The following is a 20,882-nucleotide window of genomic DNA, read 5'->3' on the forward strand; positions in this document are numbered from 1 at the left end:
CGATCTAGTGAGCATTAATTGCGGTTGAAACGGTATATCTTTTCCCTCCCTCTCTCTTTTTCTCCCCCTCACCCTTTCTCAGGATGATTTGATAGCAGTGGTGTGTAGCTTGGCAAGGTGCCCGCCCTGCAGCAGTGTCATTACTTGGTCTCTTGGTCAACAACATAAACAAAGTGTGTATGTCTATATATGCACTTGTGCATGTATAGCAACCGTAACAGCAAATTAAGAGAGATATGGCTTTAACTTTTGTTTTCTGGTCTTTATCAAAGGATACAAAACTATTTGTGGTGCAGGATTGAAGCTATCACTTTAAACTATAACCTGATACTCTCGGGTGCCACAACCAAAGTTATTCTATGCAGCGAAGTCCAAAACCTTGACTGAGCTCTGTGTGTGGGTGCATGTTCCTCTGCTCTTGTGTGAACATGAAAAAACACATGGCTCAGCCCCAGCCTTGCTATAAGAGTGTGGGAGGCATTGTAATATAGTTCACTCTGCTTCAATAAATCCCTGTTTCCTCCCCGCAATCCTCCTTGCCCTGTTCCTCCCTCCTTTCCTTACACGTGTCCATTTAGAGCAGATTGTTGAATCCATGATGAGCTCTGTCGTGTAGCTGCACATAGTAAATAACCCAGCAGCTGTAACCCTGATGTTCAGCTGCTGCATCTGCACGCTACAGCTGCACAGCAACAGAAAGTCCTTACTTCACTGGTGCATGCTTTATTAATTATCTACCATGAACACACACATGCACACGCACAAACACACACACACAACTTTAAGGCATTTCTTTGTTATTGCTGCTTCCTCCTTGTGCACTCATTTCGCTGCATGTTTTGCATCTAGAATTTTATAAACTGGTCTCAGTAATGCTGGAATTGGACCAAACAAAGCGACAACTACATATTGGATTTTTTTCATTATTTCATTCCTATTGTAGATAAATTGCATTTGATTCAATTGTCAATTTGTATCAGATCAAATTAAACCATACTGAATTGCTCTACATTCTAATGTATCGTCCTTGAATCGGATTGTAGCCCTAGATTATCAGATCGGATCGAATCGTCTTGTAAAGGAGAGACGCACTCTAGATGTTACATGAATTTCAAGTTTTCTGAAACGTATTTTTCTGGTTGTGAAAATCAGATACCAATATTTTTTTTTTCAAAGAAGCTATGTGATTGGATGTATTTCAATTGTTTTAAATAGTCCCTCCCCCTTACAAAATTATCTTTCCCCGAGACGGCGCATGACCCCCACAGTGTCAACATTTCCTTTCGCCTTTGACCATGAAAATGAATCAGTTTGTCTTACATGTGACTTGTTCTACCCAATAAGAACCTCTTCTCTGAATCAGCAGTAAGGAATACTAGCTTAGAAGCTTTAACTTTATGTGACACAGCAGATACACATCCTGCATCGGTGCATGCCACATTCTTTGCCAGTGGGCCGGTGTTTGGCATCAGGGCTGATACATCGGCTGATTCTGATGTTCCAACCCTTAAATTACAAATCAAATGGTATAGAAGTAATAGAAGTATTAAACGGAGAGAAATCAGAAACAGGAAGGAAAAGGAGTAAGCGTGGCAGACATGATGGTGATAAATGCAGGTTGTAGGGCCCCCAATGTATCTTTCCTGGGGCCCCAGTAGACTCTAGAATCGCCACTGCTAATGCAAACACAAAGGTTACAGTTACAGATTAGTTGAGATCAACTCATATGAAGAACAAAGTCACACGAAATGAAGCTGGACTTTGGGGAAATAAACAGCGATAGCCTCCTCATTCATTCATTGTCCCTTGGCCAACTCATTTCTTCCCCTCCTTCATCCCACTGCGTCCTCCTCATTGTCAGCCTGAGCTGTTGAGGTGGTGGGGTGACTCCAGCGCTCTCCCTTTCTCTCTGTAAGGACATTGCTTACCTCTTTCTCCAGTCCTGAGGACAGCTTTTTAATAAAGCGGGAATGAGCCAGGCTTTAAGTGCTTTATTTACATTTTGCCTTGCAGCTGGTGTAGTAATGTGTGCTGCTCAAATATTTATGGAGGACTCAGGGACATTGCTCTCTCACAGTTTCATCAGGGACAAAAGAGAGAGAGAAAGAGCGACAGTGGAGGATGGATTTCTAAATGTTGCTGTTATGAAAATAAAAGTCACTGATTTTTCTTCTCTACAACCTTTAGACATACTGTAATGTTGAACTTGTTGAAGGTTGATGCATAAGTTGTAGTTAAAAATGGCCGAAATAAATGTTATGATTCAAGTACCAACAAAAGGACAGCGCAAAAAAAGGACTATGAATCTAAACAGAGGCTATTTTAATCTATTTTTAAATAGTTATTCCTGATTCATATTGATTCACAAAATGTTACAAACAAGCCTGACTAGAAACCTTGGTGGATAAACGGACAATCTGGCGTCGAGTGGAAGACTGAGCCGGCTTTTACACTGTGGAGTGTGTCACATACACAGGACAAATGAGAAAACACACAGAGAGGGAAAATAGACTGGGATTCTCACACACTAAGTCATTTGATCAGGACTACTGTGATGGCTATGTACAAAACTACGTACAGCAAAGTGTCAATTTGTTTAACAAATTCAAAATCAGAGAGCAGTGGTGGGCAAGAGACATAGAAATGAAGTGAAGAAAGCTAGCATGGCCAATTTAAATGAAGTGGTAAAAAAAATACATTATTTTAATTAATAAACATGTCTATAGGGGGGCATCAGATAGCTTAGCGGGTGTGACGCACACAAATGCATATAAAGATGCCTGCATATAGAGACACCACCACAAACTTCAACTGGATTATAAGTGATAATTGAGATGTAATGTTTTAAGTATCATCAAACTAGACTCTGTGGGTTGTTTTACGTGGTCTCTAGTACTCTGAAACAACATATCCCACATGCATAGCACAACATCATCAGCGTAGAAGGAATTCCACAATTTTGTCACTTAAACTAATAATTTCCAGATCTGGGGTTCAATTTCAAAATCCCCCCATCTAAGTCTCTAAGAGAACAGGTAGCAATTTACACTCTCATCAGAGTTCAGTGTTCATTTGAAACTTAAGTACTGTTTGCAAACACTGTCAACGTTTGCTCCAAATGTAGAGGGACAGATGGCCCCTTTTGCTACTCCACAGGAAACACATTCATTTGCTTTCTCCAGACTTACTAAACAAACTTTGGCTTGTTTGCCAGTTTCCAAAATCCCTCCATCCATTATCTGTGGAAGAGTAAAAAGTTAGTCCACTGTTCAATGCCCGTGTTCAACCATCTGCTTCATCAGAGCCTGTAGAGGCTTGGCAGTTGGCAGCTAGCTCTGCCTCAGGCTAAATAACACTTCAGGGTAGACAGCTTATCAAGATGAATGAGGTTTAGTGGTAGGGATATGTGACCAACCAAGGAGAAAGTGGAAAACCTTTTTTTACACTTTTTACCTCAAGGTGAAAAGTTAAATTTTTTATGTACATTTTATTTCAAGGAAATATTTGTGAATTCATATTGTTTATGAAGAAAATGAGAAAGACGATGGGTCATAATTGGCACAACATTGAAATTAGAGAATTTGATCATTTTCAGACTTTGCACATCATGACTGCTGACTCTCAGAAATGACAACTTGTGCATGTTTATTTAATTTATTTGAGTCACCATCTCTGATTCAGCATGTGCCATCACATCACCGTCATCGTTTCTGACACCATCTTCCTTGTATTCTTCCTCTCTGCTCTTCTTGTCCTCCTTCACATTAACCCATATACACATCCACAGGTTTAGTAATACCCAAAGGTAATTTATATGCATTGAGTTAAATAATGCATGCAGACCTCCACTGAGTAAACAACAAAGTTATAAAATGCTTAAGCTGCTTTGGAAATGAAGCATTTTAATTTGCTGCTTTTGGAATTGGACTGGTAATTTAGCTATAATGGCATTGAGAAGGAATACATAGTTGGTAGAGTTTACATAAATTGTTTGCTGCTTTACCAGGATACTAAAGGGGCTCATAGAAGCTGTTAATATGCACGTTTGAATGGAAGCATGATTTTAATTGTACTTCTTCACAAATATCTCCCGTCGCCACTCACCCAAGCTGTGTGTTTTGCTATGTGGTGACTCCAGACTGGGCTCTGCTTGGTTCAGTTTGTTAATCTCCTTTTCCACTTCACAGACACTTTTGCATGTAAGCACACACACACACACAAAAAAAAAACACACACTTCATAATCTAGGGAGACAGACCAGAGTGCCAGTGTTTGAGGAATCAGCAAAACTGTGGTCCTTCTAAGTGGGGAAATAAAGAGGGGGCACAAGGTTTACCGCACCGTAAATGCCAATCAACTAATGTGTTCTGGCCAGGAAGGTGGTTGCCATGGAGATGTGTTGGTTAGTCAGCACCCACACACACTCACACATGCTTTTTTTTTTTAAAACCAAGCTTTAAGTAGGAACCTGTAGTCACAGTCCATGTCGGTATTCATCATTTGCCCATGTGCGGGTGTGGGCTTTGTGGCCGTGACCTCAGGGGTCAAGCTTTGGTTTGGAGCAGTGCTGTTTGGGCCGCAGGAGCTGTCAGGTTTGGAACAGTATGTTCCCCACAGCCAAATGGGTCAGGACCGCCGGGTCTCAGTCAGTGAGCCGGAAAAATACTCACACACAAGCATCACACACATAATTTCCCAGTAGACCCAATAGGAAGGGAGGGAAGTGCTTGTTTTGATCTCAGAAGGGAAGAACAATCAAGGGCCTTAGTGTTACAGTTGGATGGTTTCACACTAGGGACCTGGGCCAGATCTGAGTTTGGGTTGACCCCAAAGTCCAGTTCATTTGATCAGTGTGAACACAAATACTGTACTCATACCATACTGGGGTTCCGTGCCGAGTCCGCTTGAAGATGCGGTCTCGGGCACAATTCATGTGTGCTCGAGTACGGACAATGTGAACGCACCCGTGCTCAAACAAGGAAGTGGACCGCTGTATGATGTAATTCTAAGCGGCCCCTGTCACTTCAAATACTGTTGTATCCGCACAGCACTGGCCTTTGTTGTCGTCTTAGCTGAACGGTCGATGGACAAGGATAGCCAAGTGGTTAAGTCGCACGTCCCATGTGCTGAGGCTACGGTCCTCGTTGCAGTGGCCGTGGGTCCCCTTCCTCCCCTCCTGGCACTTCCTGTATCTTTTCAGCTGTCCTATCGAATAGAGGCAAAAAGGCCCCAAAAAATATCTTTAATAAAATGACAGCAGGCTACTTTAAAGTTTAAAGGAACAATTGTGACACAGAATAGACCCACAATAAGTTGCAACTCAAATTATGAAGAGAAGAATTCTCCACTTCCAATAATCAAATATGACTTAAGGTCAGACATGAATGTTCACTGTAGAGCTCTCCTCATCGATTGCTCCCAGTAGACGGATAATGTAGGCAGTGGTTAGATGGTGTAGAGAAGTAGCCACTTGGTCCTATAATTGATTGATTAATGTTAAGTGCCTCTTTTGTTTGTTTGAATGCTACAGGTGCAAACGCTTGCTTACGGAGAATACTGTGGGCGTAACTGTGGGTTTTTTACAGATCAGATTACTAAAGAAGTGTAAAGAAAAAAGTCAATGTATTAAAAGAAGGATCATTTCAGGTGTAATTAACTTCATAGGTACAGAAATACAAAAGTGTGTGGGTCTCTATCATATTCCCTCCAACTCTCTCTCTCTTTTAGTCTTTCTCTCCTCCTGTCTCATGAGTTTCCAATCCAAACCCCCCCCCCCCCCCCCCCCCCCCCCCCCCCCCCCTCTGTTATTTGTGTTGGCAGGAGGTTTGAAACTGTAAATGAGATTATATGGAGGTGTTCCAAACTGTGACATCTGGCCCCTCTGGCCCGTCTTTAGCTCCAAAAGACAATCTGACACACGCATGCTGCACATTATGGCCCAGAAGATAATGCCAGATTACAGATAACTTGCTAAAAGGGGAAACAGACGCATGTGTATGCTTTCTGTTATTGGTCAAACAAAACATTTATTTGATAAACTGATGTTTAAATAGAACGTGTGAAATATGCTGTGCACTCACACAAAACGTTATCTCATTGAGTGCACTGTTCCGTAAAGCTGTTACTTTAGTCGAATACATTTTTAATTGTAATTTGAATTTCAAACATTGCTGTTAGGGGGGGATTGTGCAGCACATTGCAGGAAGTAAAAAGCCGATTAGAGATTCACAGTTAGCATCTTTGTTCGTCACTGTTGTTTATTGCTGAGACGTAATTAGCAGCTACATCGACTCTACTGCTGCTTTATTAAATTATTATCCAGAGGGACTAATTGTGCTTGTGGCTGGTGAAAACTTTTAACCCTCTATGACTCAGAGAGCATAGTAACTACTGTAATTAAGCCACAGCAGCCGGCCTGCTATTCAGAGTCACAGATGAATAGAAAGCCGAGGAGAATGAGGAGCGTCTTTCCTCAAGCTCCCAAATCAAAGTCACATCTCATCTGTGTGTGTGCAAAATCACCTTTATCTCTATTTTGCCTTTAATTTCCTGTTTGACTGCTGCAGTTCGCCATCTGATGCCAGTTACGCCTCCGCCCTTTAAAAACCTGGAATTATCTTGATCTTGATGTTGCAGATGGAGCCCCGCTGAGCGAGCTGTCATGGCCTTCATCCCTGGCGGTGGTGGCTGTCTCCTTCTCCGGCCTCTTCACCTTTGTCTTCCTCATGCTGGCCTGCCTCTGCTGCAAGAAGGGAGACATGGGCTTCAAGGTGAGCTCACTCCTGCCCCCTGCTGGAAGTGGTGAGAGGTGAACATACTGAGCATGCACAGTGTATGACACAGGAGGGAGGGGAACTGAGTCAGTGTTACTTCTGAAACCAGCAGAAAAGGACTAGTTTCATTTCTGTAAATTTAAAATGTGCATTGCCAGCAATGCAACACAAGATAGGCACATGACAAAAATAATTTAAGAGACCACACTAAGTGTTCATAAACTGCTGTTTAACTTCTGTTCAGTGAATTACAGATATTAATGGTTCAACTAAGTCGGGCTGTAGATGATATTAATTCCTGAAAAGTTCAGTAATGCCCTGATTTTTGTCTACATGCATCCTTAAGTCTGCATTCATTTCCACCACTTAAAATGATATTCTTGTTATTATATATTATTACCCTGTCACACACACATTTATACAATGATGGCAGAGGTAGCTATAAGCAAAGAGCCACGCCCCCATCAGTGCTGATCTCATCATTCACACACATTTTTTTATTACTTTCTTGCAGGTTTTAAATCTAAATGTTATCACATTAAATAAATAATTTAACTCATCTTGCCACATTTATGCATTTTTTTAAGATTAACCGCAAAATGAAGGAATATAAAGTAAAGATAGAGGACGACAGAAAAACGGGTCAAAGTTTAAAAAACACAAAAACAAAGCAATACATAAGAAAAAGGAAAAAGAAAAGGTCAGAGAGGAGGGCGTTCTGTCTGTTCTCTCTCAGTTTGAATTCATTTATTTACATTTTACTAATCCCCTTGACCCATTTCCTTTCCTTTCCAGTTTCTTATGAACTCCTCGTCTCTCTTTCTCAACCTATGAGTGATTATTTACATTTCTTCAATTTCTTCAACTACTGACTAAGCATTGCAGATGCTGATTTAACATCCACCCAGCTCTTCCTGCGATTTGCTTTAATGGAGCAGCATCATATACCAACATATATCCCTGATTGGAGGATTCCTCAAATAGTATTGGCTGGCAGTAACCGTTATTGAGTTAAATATATTAGTTTTGGTTTAGTTGTGGTTATTTAGTCAGTTTCATTAAGATAATCTCTTTAAGGAGAAGTTAGCATCACCATTGTATTCACGATTCAGTATTGATCTACCCAGCTCCAAACTTTGCATTTACTGTAAATGTTCAAGACTTTTGCTGAGAACTTTTACCTCATTATATGCAAGTGCTGCAGCCAAAAACCCCTTACCCAGCCTGGCACACATTGTCTTTGTGTCGCCTTTAGCTGCCAGCATGACTCAGCCCTGCTGTGTCAAACATCAGCGCTGAACTGAAGCGGCTGATGAGGGCGACCACAGCCTGACACAGGCAGGGGGCATATGACGAGCGAGCTAGCGAGAGAGAGAGAGAGAGAGAGATAGGGAGGGGAAACTCTAGAGTCGCTGTGCTTTCTTCTCCTTGTCGCTACTAGCTCCCCATTGTTGAACAGCTACTCATTCTGTGGCGTTAGCATCAAAACATGGTTTCATGTTTATCATGCTTCTTAATGTCTCTAATTCTTCAAGCTCCAGGATGGATAAATAACAGCCCCGACTGAACAGCAAAGACTTCTGTTAAGATTACTTATGCAAATTCGAATCCACAATATTCCTCGCCCCCATAATTCCTTGCATGAATCATGGGGGAACAGAATAATGTGCATAGAGTTAAATGAAAACCATATTTGGCTTTTTTTGTTGATGATCAGAGAGCCACAGAAAGCAGAGGAGGGGGGGGGGGAGAGCGGAGCAGATTGTTTTCTTATCTATGTATGTGGTGAGAGTGGGGTCTGTGCTTCAGCATTCATACTGAACAGCGTGTGGTAGGTATAGAGGCTGCAGGGATAACAGTGTCGCTAATGAGCACAGCAAAGAAAGGCACCATTATCAACTTTTTGACTTTTCTTACTCGGTGCCCACATCTCTTTCTAAAGCAAGATCTCCTCTGCCTTATTACTTGAATCTGTACTGTTAAAACATGTTGAAACAGTGCAAGGCAAGGTCTGTGTCTCGCTCGGATTGACCGCCTTTTTACTGTGATGGCAAATAGGACGATAGTTGACTCATTTTGAAATATTAAACTGTGGCTCTGCCTGAAGCCTGGTTGGCATATCGATATGAAACTCTTGATTTCTGCAGAGATATTGAAAATATAGTAAAGCTGCCCTTGAAGCTGTTAGACTCAATGTCTAATGAAGGGGACACGTATGCAGGGAAGAGTTGTGCTAAACACACCTACTATACTGTTCTAGCATATATGTTATTGTAACTTGACTCACCTTTAAATACAGCATTTTTGAGACCCTGCATATTACTAACTCCCTCTAAAATCATTGGACAAATACAGCAGAGCTTGAGTCTATGAGCTCGAGCTATAAGTTTATAACTCTCTTTAATGTTATGAATAAGTTGAACAAAATAACAGGGGGAGACTGAAGAGCTCTAACGATGAGCCTGATGTTACTTAAACCTGAAATGTGGGGGTCATTCTCTATATAACAGTAGCTGTGCCCTAATTACAGAGAAGACATGTAGGTACGATGGTAAGTGTATTTTAAACGTCAAACTTTGAAGTGATCAGATCCTCATCTTTGGCAGCAAACATCACAGATTGGTTTCACAGTTTCCCACTCTTTCCCCGCGCCTCTTTGGCACCAGCTCGTCACTCAACAGCTCACTTGTAAGGTGTGCATTGGTGTGGGACTGCAAAAACCGCACCGCTGCGCCGTCCAAAAAGCTTCATTATTCCCCCCCATCTCCGTGCTCTTACTGGAGCGCGGAGTGCGAGGCCGGGTATTAAGTGCTTTCTAAACTGAAGGCTCTCTGGGGAGCTATGCAACGCTGACTCACGGCCAGGTGCTCGCTTTCACACTCGGCTCTGAGGAGAGTGGCAGATGGTTCTGCTGAATGAGAAGCACACTTGCACACATTCCTATATACACACACTAGTGTTTAAGGACACGTGTAAATACACACAAACACACAAACAAAAAGCCATTCAGATATTTCATATAAATCCAGCCTCTTGTGCACTTTCCTCCCTTCTTTCTTTTCCTCCTAGTTTCTCCTCACTTTGTCCTCCTCTTTTTACCTCTATCGTTGCTGAAAGTAGAAGATAGGCTTGTTATGGTAAACAGTCCTTTAACCAGCGGAGAAATGGATGGATGGAAGGCTGCATGATTCGGCCCTTGTGACTGTAGCCTGATGCAGCATTATGAGCATATAGCCACATTCTTCCAAATTGCTAACAAGATCGATATGAATTGCTGAAGGATGCTACTTCATGTGAAGAGAGCACATGAAGACAAGACCGGGCTCTGATTTATGGTTCTGCTACATTTAATAAAAACACAGGGGACAACCTGATTCAAGAGGTTGTGTTATTCAGTAAGTGGACGCAGTGCTTTTGAGATTGTGATCGCTTAAAGCTCATGTGAGGAACTTCCCTGTTTGTGTGGAATTTGGCGCCCCCCTGTGGACAAAAATCTCTGAATCTCTTGGCTGATCTTGTCCTGTACACGTTCAAGTAGTGTGTTCTGATGAAAAATCACTTCCTGCTATTTTTGAACTGTCAAATGTGTCACTCATTGTAGTTATTTACAACGTAGAAGATAAAATGAAAGACTGTTTTTACAGTGTGCTGTAAATCCTCTTTTCTGACACCTACCCTGTGGCAGTGGTTACAAGCATTAAAAAACAGCAATATAGAAATAGTCAGTTGTGTTGCTGATGTTCTTGTTTGCTTTTGTAGGTCTTAAAAAGGCATCACTAATTATTTTAGCCGGTTTTATAACCTTTTAGAAACTCCTCACAGGGGCTTTAAGTTCCTATTTACCACATGCCTTTTAGTTGGAATAAACCTTTGCAAATGACTTACTGCATTATATTTTACTGGTTATTTTATGTTGCAACAAAGATTATCTATTACTAGTTTATTATCATTATTATCATTGTACAGAGTGTTAGGACCATAAACTGTATAAAAGTGTCAATTGCATCAACCTGGTTTCTGAAGAGGCGTTATGAAGCCCCATATTGACAGTCCCCAGGTTTTAAAGTCTGTCTCAAACTAACTTTAGAACAATCTAGTAAAAGGCAAAGAGGGGGAGTTGAGGCAGGCCTTCAGCCACTTGGCAAGCAGCTATAACAACTCCACCTGTCAGTCATCTGAGCCACGCCCCTAATTATGCAACCGCATTTTAGGCTTAAATAAATCAAAACAGATGAATTATTTATTCACCCCTTGTACAGTGTGAACCTCTAAGGAAGTGATCAAGAGAGACCACATTTGTTTCATGAACCAGGCTGTAAACGTGTTTATTTCTGCTGGAAAAAAAAAAATAGTTGTTTTAATATGGAAGCTCATGAGGATTCCTAGGCAATTAAAATCAGCCTCAAGTGGACACTTGAGGAACTGCAGTAGTCTACACTTTCACATTTTTCATCACTGGAGGTTGGGGCTTGAGTTAGACTTGTTGTCGTTCATAAGAGACAGTTGGGACTCTAATATGAGATTGAAATCCTGTGTGTCATAATTGTATGCTTTTTCTGTTAAATACTGACGATAATTTAGAAGAATGTATTTTTTTTCATTGCATAGATAAACGTGTTTTTTGTGTTTCATGTTTTACGAGATTAATAAGGGGTACTGTTAGAAAAAAAAAACATCTAGTGGGAAAGAATTTAATGTTATTGAAACAAATCTTTGTGAATCATTTGAAGCTCTGTTCTATAAAACAATCTTAATATATCGACTACATGTGAGTGTGTAACAGTCCGCAGTGCTGACATGAGGACAATCTGTGGCATGCTGCAATTTTAGTTCAAATCCTGTTGTTTTTTTTAGGTGTAGAGTACAGCCACACGTGTGCTATTAATAGTGTGTTTCTGCTGACACGTCTTCCAGGAATAAAGGGAATAGATTCTGAAAAATATTTCCAGAAGGTACTGCCATCTCATGCAACATAATTCACTCCTACTTCCAGCCCAGAGTGAGTAAAGCTTTAGACAAATATCTCAAGGACTAAAAGGAAAACACATAAATATACAATTATGCCATAAAAAATGGAATATGTAGGAGTCTCTTATATTGGCTAATTGTGTTGTTTACTCATAGAAATCTTGACTCAGCCTGACAACACTATGTTTATCTACCTTGTGATCTGCCTCATGCTGCAGATTATGCAATTTGTCTAATGCAATGTTAATATCCTTGTTTCCTTTGGCTGTGTATCTTCCACTTCTCTGCTGTTTTTATACTAGCATTTATGCACAGAAAGTTGACCCCTTTCTTGGTTTTTAAAAGCAAAATAATATCTATTTTGGAAAGTGACGACTGATCAAAATAGGAGCCAACATGTGGAGGAGATGAAGGAGAAAGCAAGTCTTCTCTCAAACAATCAAATATGTCTGCTTCCTACTGTTTTGTTTGACGCATTTATGTACGTATAAGTGTTACAACATACATTTTTTATACATACAGGGGTTTGGAGAGGCTGGGTGCTACAGGGAACACTACAAAGATTAGGGTGCAAGGACACTGCAGTGGCGCAACGATGGATGGGTGCAGAAAGAAGGGTAACAAGGAGACAGAGCAGAGGATGTGGTGATGTGATAGGGTCACTGTTTTCCGCTGCCTCTTCTCCTCCTCCATATCACTAGGAGGGGCGAGGGGGTTTAAGTGACTAGAGTTTTTGTTCTGCCCAGCTGAAGATAGTTACAACTTTTCTTGTTCTTATTTTAGAAAGTAAACCAAATTCACTTTCTACAATGCAATGCAGAAGATTGATCATCAGCAGTCTAGGATTTTGAATCAGCATCTTGGAGGAAACGTTTCACAGAAAGTTCTGGTAAAAAGATGATCAGCCATCACAGAGAATAACAGCTCTTTAGTGCATTTGTCCAACATTCAGCTTTAATGAATCATCATTGTTCAATTAAAAAAAAAAACCCTTAAAGGCGCACTGTGTAGTTTTGGTAGAGAAATGTGGAATTTTGAGAAATGTAAAGATTTTGTGGGATATGTTCATAACTCTGTACACAAACTGTCCTCAGAGGAAAATTTGTCCCTGTAACACTGTTTGAAGATAAAATGCTAAGCGAGAAGTTGTGGTGGGGGGCCGCAACAGGGAAACCGTAACTCTCCGGGTAGCTTTGTATTTCCAAACAGTGTTCAAGGGACCCATTGTTTCTTTTGAAATTTTTTTGTGTATTTAGTTCAGAAAATATAGTATGGAATTGTTTAACTTCTCCAACTTAAAAAATGTCACTACCAAATATTTTTTTTTTTTTTTTTTGCAAACGTCACAGACAAATTCAAAATAATCAGAGCAGTGTTTGACTCTGATGCTCCGTTCTCCTTTCTGCTCAGCAGTGTGTCCTTTATCCCTCATTTGCTGATACTGTGAATACATACAATAACATGTAGCATTGATAGTAAGACAAGAACTGTCATCATAGTGTTGGATTGTTGCTTTGTCCGCCCTTTATACGTCATGTCCTGCCTCCTTAAACCTCCCCTCTTCTGACCGACAGTGAAAGTGTCCTGCTGTGCATGTGTGAACAGGCAACTTAGGAAGACTTCAGGGACAGCCTAAAGTTTTCTTGGAATTTTCTGGAGTGCATGTGTAAAAAAAAAGGCTATAGTGTGTATTGGGGGGGAAGAAAGAAAATAAAGAAAGTCTTTGTGTATAAGCTCTGAACACATGCATTAGTGTGTTTCCCCCTACAGCGCCTTTGCAGTCACCCACACAATACACCCACACAATGTACATGACTTATGTATACGGCTAGGTGGGCGTGCCTCGCCGCATTTGAGTGCCTTCACAGTTGCGCCATTGTCTCTCACTATTGCAGAGTAGGATGGTTTGGAGGGAGCGGATGACTAATCCCAGCATGTTTCTTTGCACCAGGAGTTTGAAAACACAGAGGGAGAGGAGTACCAGGCAGATCTCTCCGCCCTGGCCTCGCCTTCCTCCCAGAATGGCCCCGAGGTCTACATCCTTCCCCTCACTGAGGTCTCCCTGCCTGTCTCCAAACAGCCTGGCAGATCCAGTAAGGAACCACACAACACCATCATATTAATTATAGAAACACCTCCAAGTTAAACGGTCTTGAACTTTTAATGACTTGTTTTCAGTTGCTTCCTGGTGGTTTTTTTTTTTTGGTTTTTTTCATTTCTTCTTTTTTTCTACTCCACCCTTTTTCTCTCTTCTTCTTTATTTGCTCTGTTTCATATCTCAAGAGTGAATTCCTGCCACAGCTAAGGTTGTCCATCTCTGGGGGCATAGCACAAGTGGATTATGAACTACTGTAGTTATTGGCTCAAAAAGCATGCAAAATTTTTGAACCTCCGTTGGAACAGATGTGGCCTCTTCGATCTTGCCTTACACGTCCTTTTTCTTGGTTCCCACACTCATGAGAGACAGACATCTGTCCATTGTGTAATGTATTTAGGATTGGCCTACTGCAGTGCTGCGATGTATACTGTGTGTGAAAACTGCAGCCCACTGCAGAGGAAGGAATCCGACCTAACCCTAGTGTTTATTACGACATGTACATACTTTAGGGGCTCTGTGAGTGTTCCGCAATACAATCACAATCCCTAAAAAAAAAAATGGCTGGCTGTGATCTTGGGGCCCTCAGATGGCCCTACATTAAAATCTGACAAAATATGCAGTAGATATCTCTGCATGGGCTCATGGATGCAGCTGCCTTCTCTGGTTCTGAGCTTATTTAAAATGGACTGAGGCGAGGTGGAAAACAATCCTGAGGTCTGATAAATCCAGATGAGATTTTCTTTCCCAGACGTCCCATTCTCTGTGCTCAAGAGGAGAGGGACCATTTAGCTTGTTTTCAGTGTGTACGGTTCAAAAGCCAGCATCTGTTAAGGTTGTGAGGGTGCATTAGATAGGTAACCTGCAGATTTGTAAAGGCACCAATAATTCTAGGCAACATTAGTTTTGTAGCAATATATTCTGCCAAACAGACAAATTAGGCATTGCTTATTTCGGCAAGACGATGCCAAACCACATTCTTGAGGTATGAGAACAGCATGGCTTCATTCTTTGCTGGAATCAAATTTAGAATGGGCACATCATTTACCAAAAACAATGACATTTCTCAGATTCCACATTTACCTGTACGAACCATGGTTGTATACTGCTTTGATTTGTCATAAACTCAGATTAATTATCTTTAGAAAATAAGCCTTTTATCTTGAGTTAATAAAATAAGACTGTTTCCTTTTATGACTTATGATGCACCTACAGAGATTAGAGTATTATGTTGTCTAGCTTCCACTGATGGACTTGGGCTGAAAATAGAATAACAAGCTGTAACTATACTGATCAGTGCAACAAACTATGATTCAATCACTGTTCTGTGACGAGTGTTCCCTGAGAATCATGACAATAACCTTGAAGGCTGAAATCAAATGTACAAACCAAACACTCATTTCCAAATTCTTAAGAATGATCTTTTACTCCTAGAAAATCAACTATGTATTCCTTTCCATTCTGGTAATCTTCTGAAATCTGCCTTCTTTCTATTGAAACAACGCTACTATAGCAGTTTATCATATGATAAAAAGATTCATCTTGAGATATCAAAATATGTATCTGAACACCTTGAAGTAAGGTAATTGCATTAAAAAGGTAAATACACAGCTGTGCTTGGCTTCTGTATGAACCTCATATGACATGTTGCTATTTTTACTGAATCTTACATAATCCAACCTCAATACTTCAGCACACGCTCGAAACATATTGCTTAATTTGTTTTCTACATCCATGATCCTTCCCTAGCAATGTCACAGCCTGTTGTTTCTCTCTTCAGGTCATTCTACCTCAAACATAGCCTTTTAAAAAATGTCTTTTGTACTTGTTTGTGTGGAACTCAGTGTGAGTCGTTTCCTGGGTGCTCTCTCTGCCTCTCCCTGCATGACTCACTGGCTGTCTGCGCAGCGCTGTGCTCAGCCAGAAGGGAGGCGAGTTTGGGGCTCAGCATCCTAGTATGCAAGCTTCAGCGAATGATTGGACGCGGCATCCTCGGAGCTGTCAGCCAATCGCTATCCTCCCCTCTGTCCTCCGTAGCTACGGCTGTGTGATTGGTCCAGGTGTTGCAGGGCGAGGAAGGGGTACATGGTGAAAGGCGATTGTGGAAGAGGAAGGATGTCTGGGGTTTTTTTCTCGGAGTCAGAAAGAGAATTGTATCTCATTCTGTTTTTTTTAATGCAAATAAAACATGCTATATTGTTACATGTCTTCATGTAGATTTGTTTATTTTGCATACTTAATGAGTACGTTTTTGCAGCCTAGATAGAAAGAATTTGGAAGCCTTTGTATTGCATTGATTATCTGACAGATAAAAAATGCAACTATTGCAAAGTTTATGTCAGACAATGGCATATATTAAAAGCATTACATCAATACGCTTTAGGTCAAGGACTGAACAGGCCTCTCAATCCAAATTAGCATCATCACCACGTCATAAATCAGCCACCCTCACCCTCACACGAGGAAAACAAGCGTAGTAACTGAACGTTGAACAGAAACACCAATGATAGAGTTAATACTCCACCCATGAATGGTGTGTTCTATACATGCGCAGCATCGATTGAACACCCGTATGAACACACGGCACAACGTTGCCATTCATCTGACAGTCAAGCTTTTCACTTGTTGCTCTAATCTTTTATTCAGGAGGTCATGTAAAGCTTTCATGCCCACCACAAGGGCGCCGTGCTTCAAAGTGAAGCGATTGTGTCCGCCGATCATTCCGCCGATCCCACTGTGTCAGTGTGAGCGTCCATTTTCTCTGGCAATGCCACGAGTGGGACGGGAATGCACACTCACACATTCCACATTTGGAATAATACCACTTCTTAATTTCACTCTGTTAGGGAGGGGTCGTGGGGGGGGTTGTGGTGTGGAGAAGTGTGGTTCTGTTATCATCGTGACAACCTCTGTCCAAGTGTTCCAGAGGAGAGAATGGGCCTTGTGTGCGCCTGCAAATGGGTGTTTACGTGCCTGTATGTGTGTGTGTGTGTGTGTGTGTGTGTGTGTGTGTGTGTGTGTTTGGTCCACTGGGTACCAGGAGACGCTGCGTGAGCGTGTGAGTGAGCGGCCAAGACAATGGCCCTGATTTAGGCCGGCTGGGCTGTGGGTGAGCATAAGGCCGAGCTGAAGCGTCCGTGGAACGCAACAGAGGAGGATGGGCATTATAGGCAGAATACAGTGAGGGGTCTGTGACAGAATGAGGAGAGGCAGGGGAAGGGTGGTGGCATGCACCAGGGCCTAAGAGTCAGGGAGGGCGGGGGGGGGGGGGCTTGAGATAGGGTGTGTATGACAGAGGTCTTTTCTGCATCTGACAGAGCAGTGTTTGTTTCCTGTTTGGCTGAGGAATGTTGCTGTCCTGGGTGACAGGGGGGTATTATGTGCGCCTTATGTCACTACTGGGTGTCTTGAAGCTGCAACCAGAGCTGGCAAGTCAGACGGCACACTACCGACATGCGTGACGGTCACATCAGCCTTGATACAAGACCAAGAAACTTTCAGGCCAGTCTTCCTCCAAACTTCTGCCTTGAGTCGCTTTCAGATTGGTCCACCGACTCGGAGCTGTGAAAAACTTTCATAACTGAAGATTTCAATGTCTGCATAGGTACCCAGGATTTCAGTGTTTGCGCGACAGCTGGAGAGCTCTAGACAGGGACAGTTTGTGTTTGTGTGTCTCCCAGTTGGAGGATGAGCTCCGTGCAGACGGGGAGAGGCAGCGTGGCGAGCTTGTTCAGCTGTGCGAGGGCTCCGAGGGTTAAATCCTGCCGAGGCTTCTCTCTCTCTCACACACACACACACACACACGCACTGCGGCCGTGGGCTCTTTCTCTAACACACACAATGGGGCTAAGACGCCTGGGGTCGTGGCTGGGGCCACAGGCTCTCGGTTCTCACACTCTGAACCAGTACTTCATCTCTGCCGGGGACTCAGGCTCAGTCCCTGTTACGGCGCTCCGAGTGGCTGGCCGCTCCACTGCTCCGCCGCTTCTCAGTTTACCATCAGCATCTCTAGTCTTGAAATATGAAGATCCATGGAGGTATTTGAATTTTGCAGAACAGTGGTGTGAATTTTTGTGTGATTGCTGTAATCATTCCTAGACTTCCATTCGCGTTTTATTTTAGGTGAGAGGTTACATATTGGGTTTATTGGGTTCAGGACGTTTGCTTGCAAGGGTTTTCAATTTCATCTCTTTGTATCTCTGTCTGCCCCTTTTCAAAACCTTCTTCTTTTTTTTTTTTTATTTAATACATCCAAAGTTTTTCTTTACAGAAGTGTCTGTTGTTTCTTTCATCTTAATCAATTCTTTCCAACTGTAACAGCCTCGTTTTCCCCGTCTAAAATTAATCTCATGTCTTTCTTCCCGTTTCTTTCCAGTCCAGCTGCTGAAATCATCAGACCTTGGCCGTCATAGTCTACTCTATCTTAAGGAGATTGGCCATGGCTGGTTTGGCAAGGTAAAACATGTTCTTTTTGTACCTTTTGAATGTACGGTCAATACTCTAATGAAACCATCTTTGTGCTGGTTTGTACTGGCTTTAACTCTTTTAATTGAATTGTCTTACTGTGCTGACTCCGATGTGCAGTCTTCCTTTGTGTGGAATGCGGGTGTAATGTGATGATGATCTCATTCTAGCGAGGCAAATCTTTGGCACTTGTGTCACGGTGTTGATTCCATGGGCGATGAGTTAAAATTACAGACACAGTAAACAATTTTTTTTTGTCCGCTGCAGGTTGCTGTAAAGCCCTCTACATTTTCAACATCTTATTTTTCCTTGAAATCTCAAAAATGTTAACTGCATGTTGATGCTCCTTGACATTATATATTTAAATACCTGCGTTTGCTTTAACGTTTGGATCGTGCTCTCCCTCCTATGTGTACTTCACAGGTTTTGCTGGGCGAGGTCAATGCGGGTCTCAGCATCACCCAGGTGGTGGTAAAGGAGCTGAAGGCCAGTGCCAGTGTGCAGGATCAGATGCAGTTCCTGGAGGAGGTGCAGCCATACCGGTCAGTTTTTTTTTTTCTGAAACATCAGCGATCACAAGGCACAGCTCCTTAATCCCTAAGATCACACCCCATAGCAATAAGAAACATTAACGATAGATCTGATGTTTCTTTTAATGTAATGTATAATGAAACCTGTTTCCTCTGTCAGAACCCTTCAGCACCCTGCCCTCCTGCAGTGCCTGGCGCAATGCTCAGAGGTCACTCCTTATCTGCTGGTCATGGAGTTCTGTCCTCAGGTGAGAAAGGATCACACTCTGTGTATTCACACTCCGCCTCCACCTCATTATTCCCTCTCTTACTGTATTGTCTTGTTTAACAAAGAAGGTTGGATGAGCTCACAGCGTCATTTCCTCTTATCTCTCAGGGCGATCTGAAGAGCTACCTGCGCAGTTGTCGGCTGGCTGACTCCGAGACTCCTGACCCGTTGCTCCTCCAGAGAATGGCATGTGACATTGCCTCGGGGCTCCTGCATCTCCATAAATACAACTTTATTCACAGGTACAGCGAGTCAGTCGGCTCAGCTCTATTTTACCTTCATCAACATTAGAGACCTAACAGGGAAAAAAATCTACCGGAATGTTCTCAGCAACCCCTGCTGGTCTCTCCCGGCAACAACATCCTGGTGCTGCCTGAGTATTGTCACAAACTCCAGCATCAGTGATTTTGTTGCCGGGGGCGGGCCCCTCTCGCTCTGTCTCTCAGGCATGTGCTGGCTGCCATGGCAACCGAAATGTTGCTGCCTGGCAAAAACAATCTGTTTGTACAACTTCTGATATTATGTACAAGTTTCCTCATCTGCTTTAGATAATGCCTTGGCTCCACAGGATGAACACAATGCAGTGACTGACATCAGGTCACAAACACAATGTATTAAACAACACTGATGCACAAGTATGTCTCAAGAACACATCATGATACATTTATAAATACAGTTACATGATAACAATAACAGCTGCAAAAAATGACGAGTTGGTCACAAAAATATTGCCACTTTTTTAGTTTTTCTCAGTTATATTTCATATTTATGAGTAAATATGTACAATGGAAGTTAAGGCTTCAAACATGTACTCATGTTTTAATATATAAAGAGGATACTCTATAACAAGGGGCTGTTGTTTCTTCAAGTTTGTGTGAAGGTGACCTATTGTAAGAATCTGTGTATGATTCAAATGTTGCTAAATCATAACTACTGCATGAGATTATGTGACATCAGCTTTTTTAACAAACTAACCACTCCCACTTCAGACAAGTTGAAATGGCAGAGATGGATAAATATGAGAAGAAAATGTAAATGTTAACTATTTTTAAACTCTTCTAGTTATCGGATATGTCATTGTTAGTAGGTCAAGAAAAGTGCTGTTAAGAAGCTAGTTTAGAACATTTCTTTCAAGGGCTCTTAAATATCATGAATGTATACCAGTGTGTCTCGGCTGTGTTCTATAGAAATGACAGTCTCCTTTGTTTCGACAGCGACCTGGCCTTGCGGAACTGCCTTTTAACTTCAGAAATGTCAGTGAAGATCGGAGACTACGGTCTTTCTCACAGCCGATACAAGGTCAGACTGGCCTATGATGCCTTCACTTTTCAAATGAAAGGACCGCTTTTTTAAATGTATGACCTCTCTCAGTAGTCTTTTTTTGTTTCTTTTGTTTTTCTTTAGGACGACTATTTCATAACACAAGACCAGATTTGGGTGCCATTGCGATGGATTGCACCAGAGCTCATAGATGAGGTCCACGGAAACCTGCTGGTTGTTGACCAAACAAAATCCAGCAACATATGGTGAGATAATTAAAGCTGAGTAAGGTTTTCTGTCACAACTTCAACAACTACCAAGGTGCATGCAAAGTGAAAGGCTTGAAGAGGTCAAAAAGCTTGAGCAACACTTCGTCAGGGTCATTAGCAATGATGATGATAATAATTAATAATAATAATTAAAGCTACAGTATGTAAATTTATGTCATCAACATATTGATTACCATAAAACATTTTTGACCATTGCATGTCACTAGCAACATTACATTTAAATGTTCCTTTGAA

The 20,882-nt window shown here is 41.8% G+C and overlaps 1 protein-coding gene across 2 annotated transcripts in view; it reads left to right on the forward strand.

Annotated features, from left to right (window-relative positions):
• Positions 1-20,882, forward strand: part of aatka (apoptosis-associated tyrosine kinase a) — a 40,107-nt gene that overhangs the window by 10,766 nt on the left and 8,459 nt on the right. The window contains exons 2-9 of one of the 2 annotated variants that reach the window (XM_020647229.3): positions 6,637-6,770; positions 13,693-13,834; positions 18,212-18,291; positions 18,724-18,842; positions 18,991-19,078; positions 19,207-19,340; positions 20,313-20,397; positions 20,503-20,624. In XM_020647229.3, the coding sequence (XP_020502885.2) occupies positions 6,637-6,770; positions 13,693-13,834; positions 18,212-18,291; positions 18,724-18,842; positions 18,991-19,078; positions 19,207-19,340; positions 20,313-20,397; positions 20,503-20,624 (904 nt within the window). Of the gene's footprint in view, positions 1-6,636; positions 6,771-13,692; positions 13,835-17,247; positions 17,874-18,211; positions 18,292-18,723; positions 18,843-18,990; positions 19,079-19,206; positions 19,341-20,312; positions 20,398-20,502; positions 20,625-20,882 lie in introns of those variants that run through there. The other variant, XM_020647237.3, reaches the window with a different exon arrangement.

Source organism: Labrus bergylta, chromosome 16, assembly GCF_963930695.1.
Source record: "Labrus bergylta chromosome 16, fLabBer1.1, whole genome shotgun sequence".
In the NCBI taxonomy this organism is placed as follows: domain Eukaryota; kingdom Metazoa; phylum Chordata; class Actinopteri; order Labriformes; family Labridae; genus Labrus; species Labrus bergylta.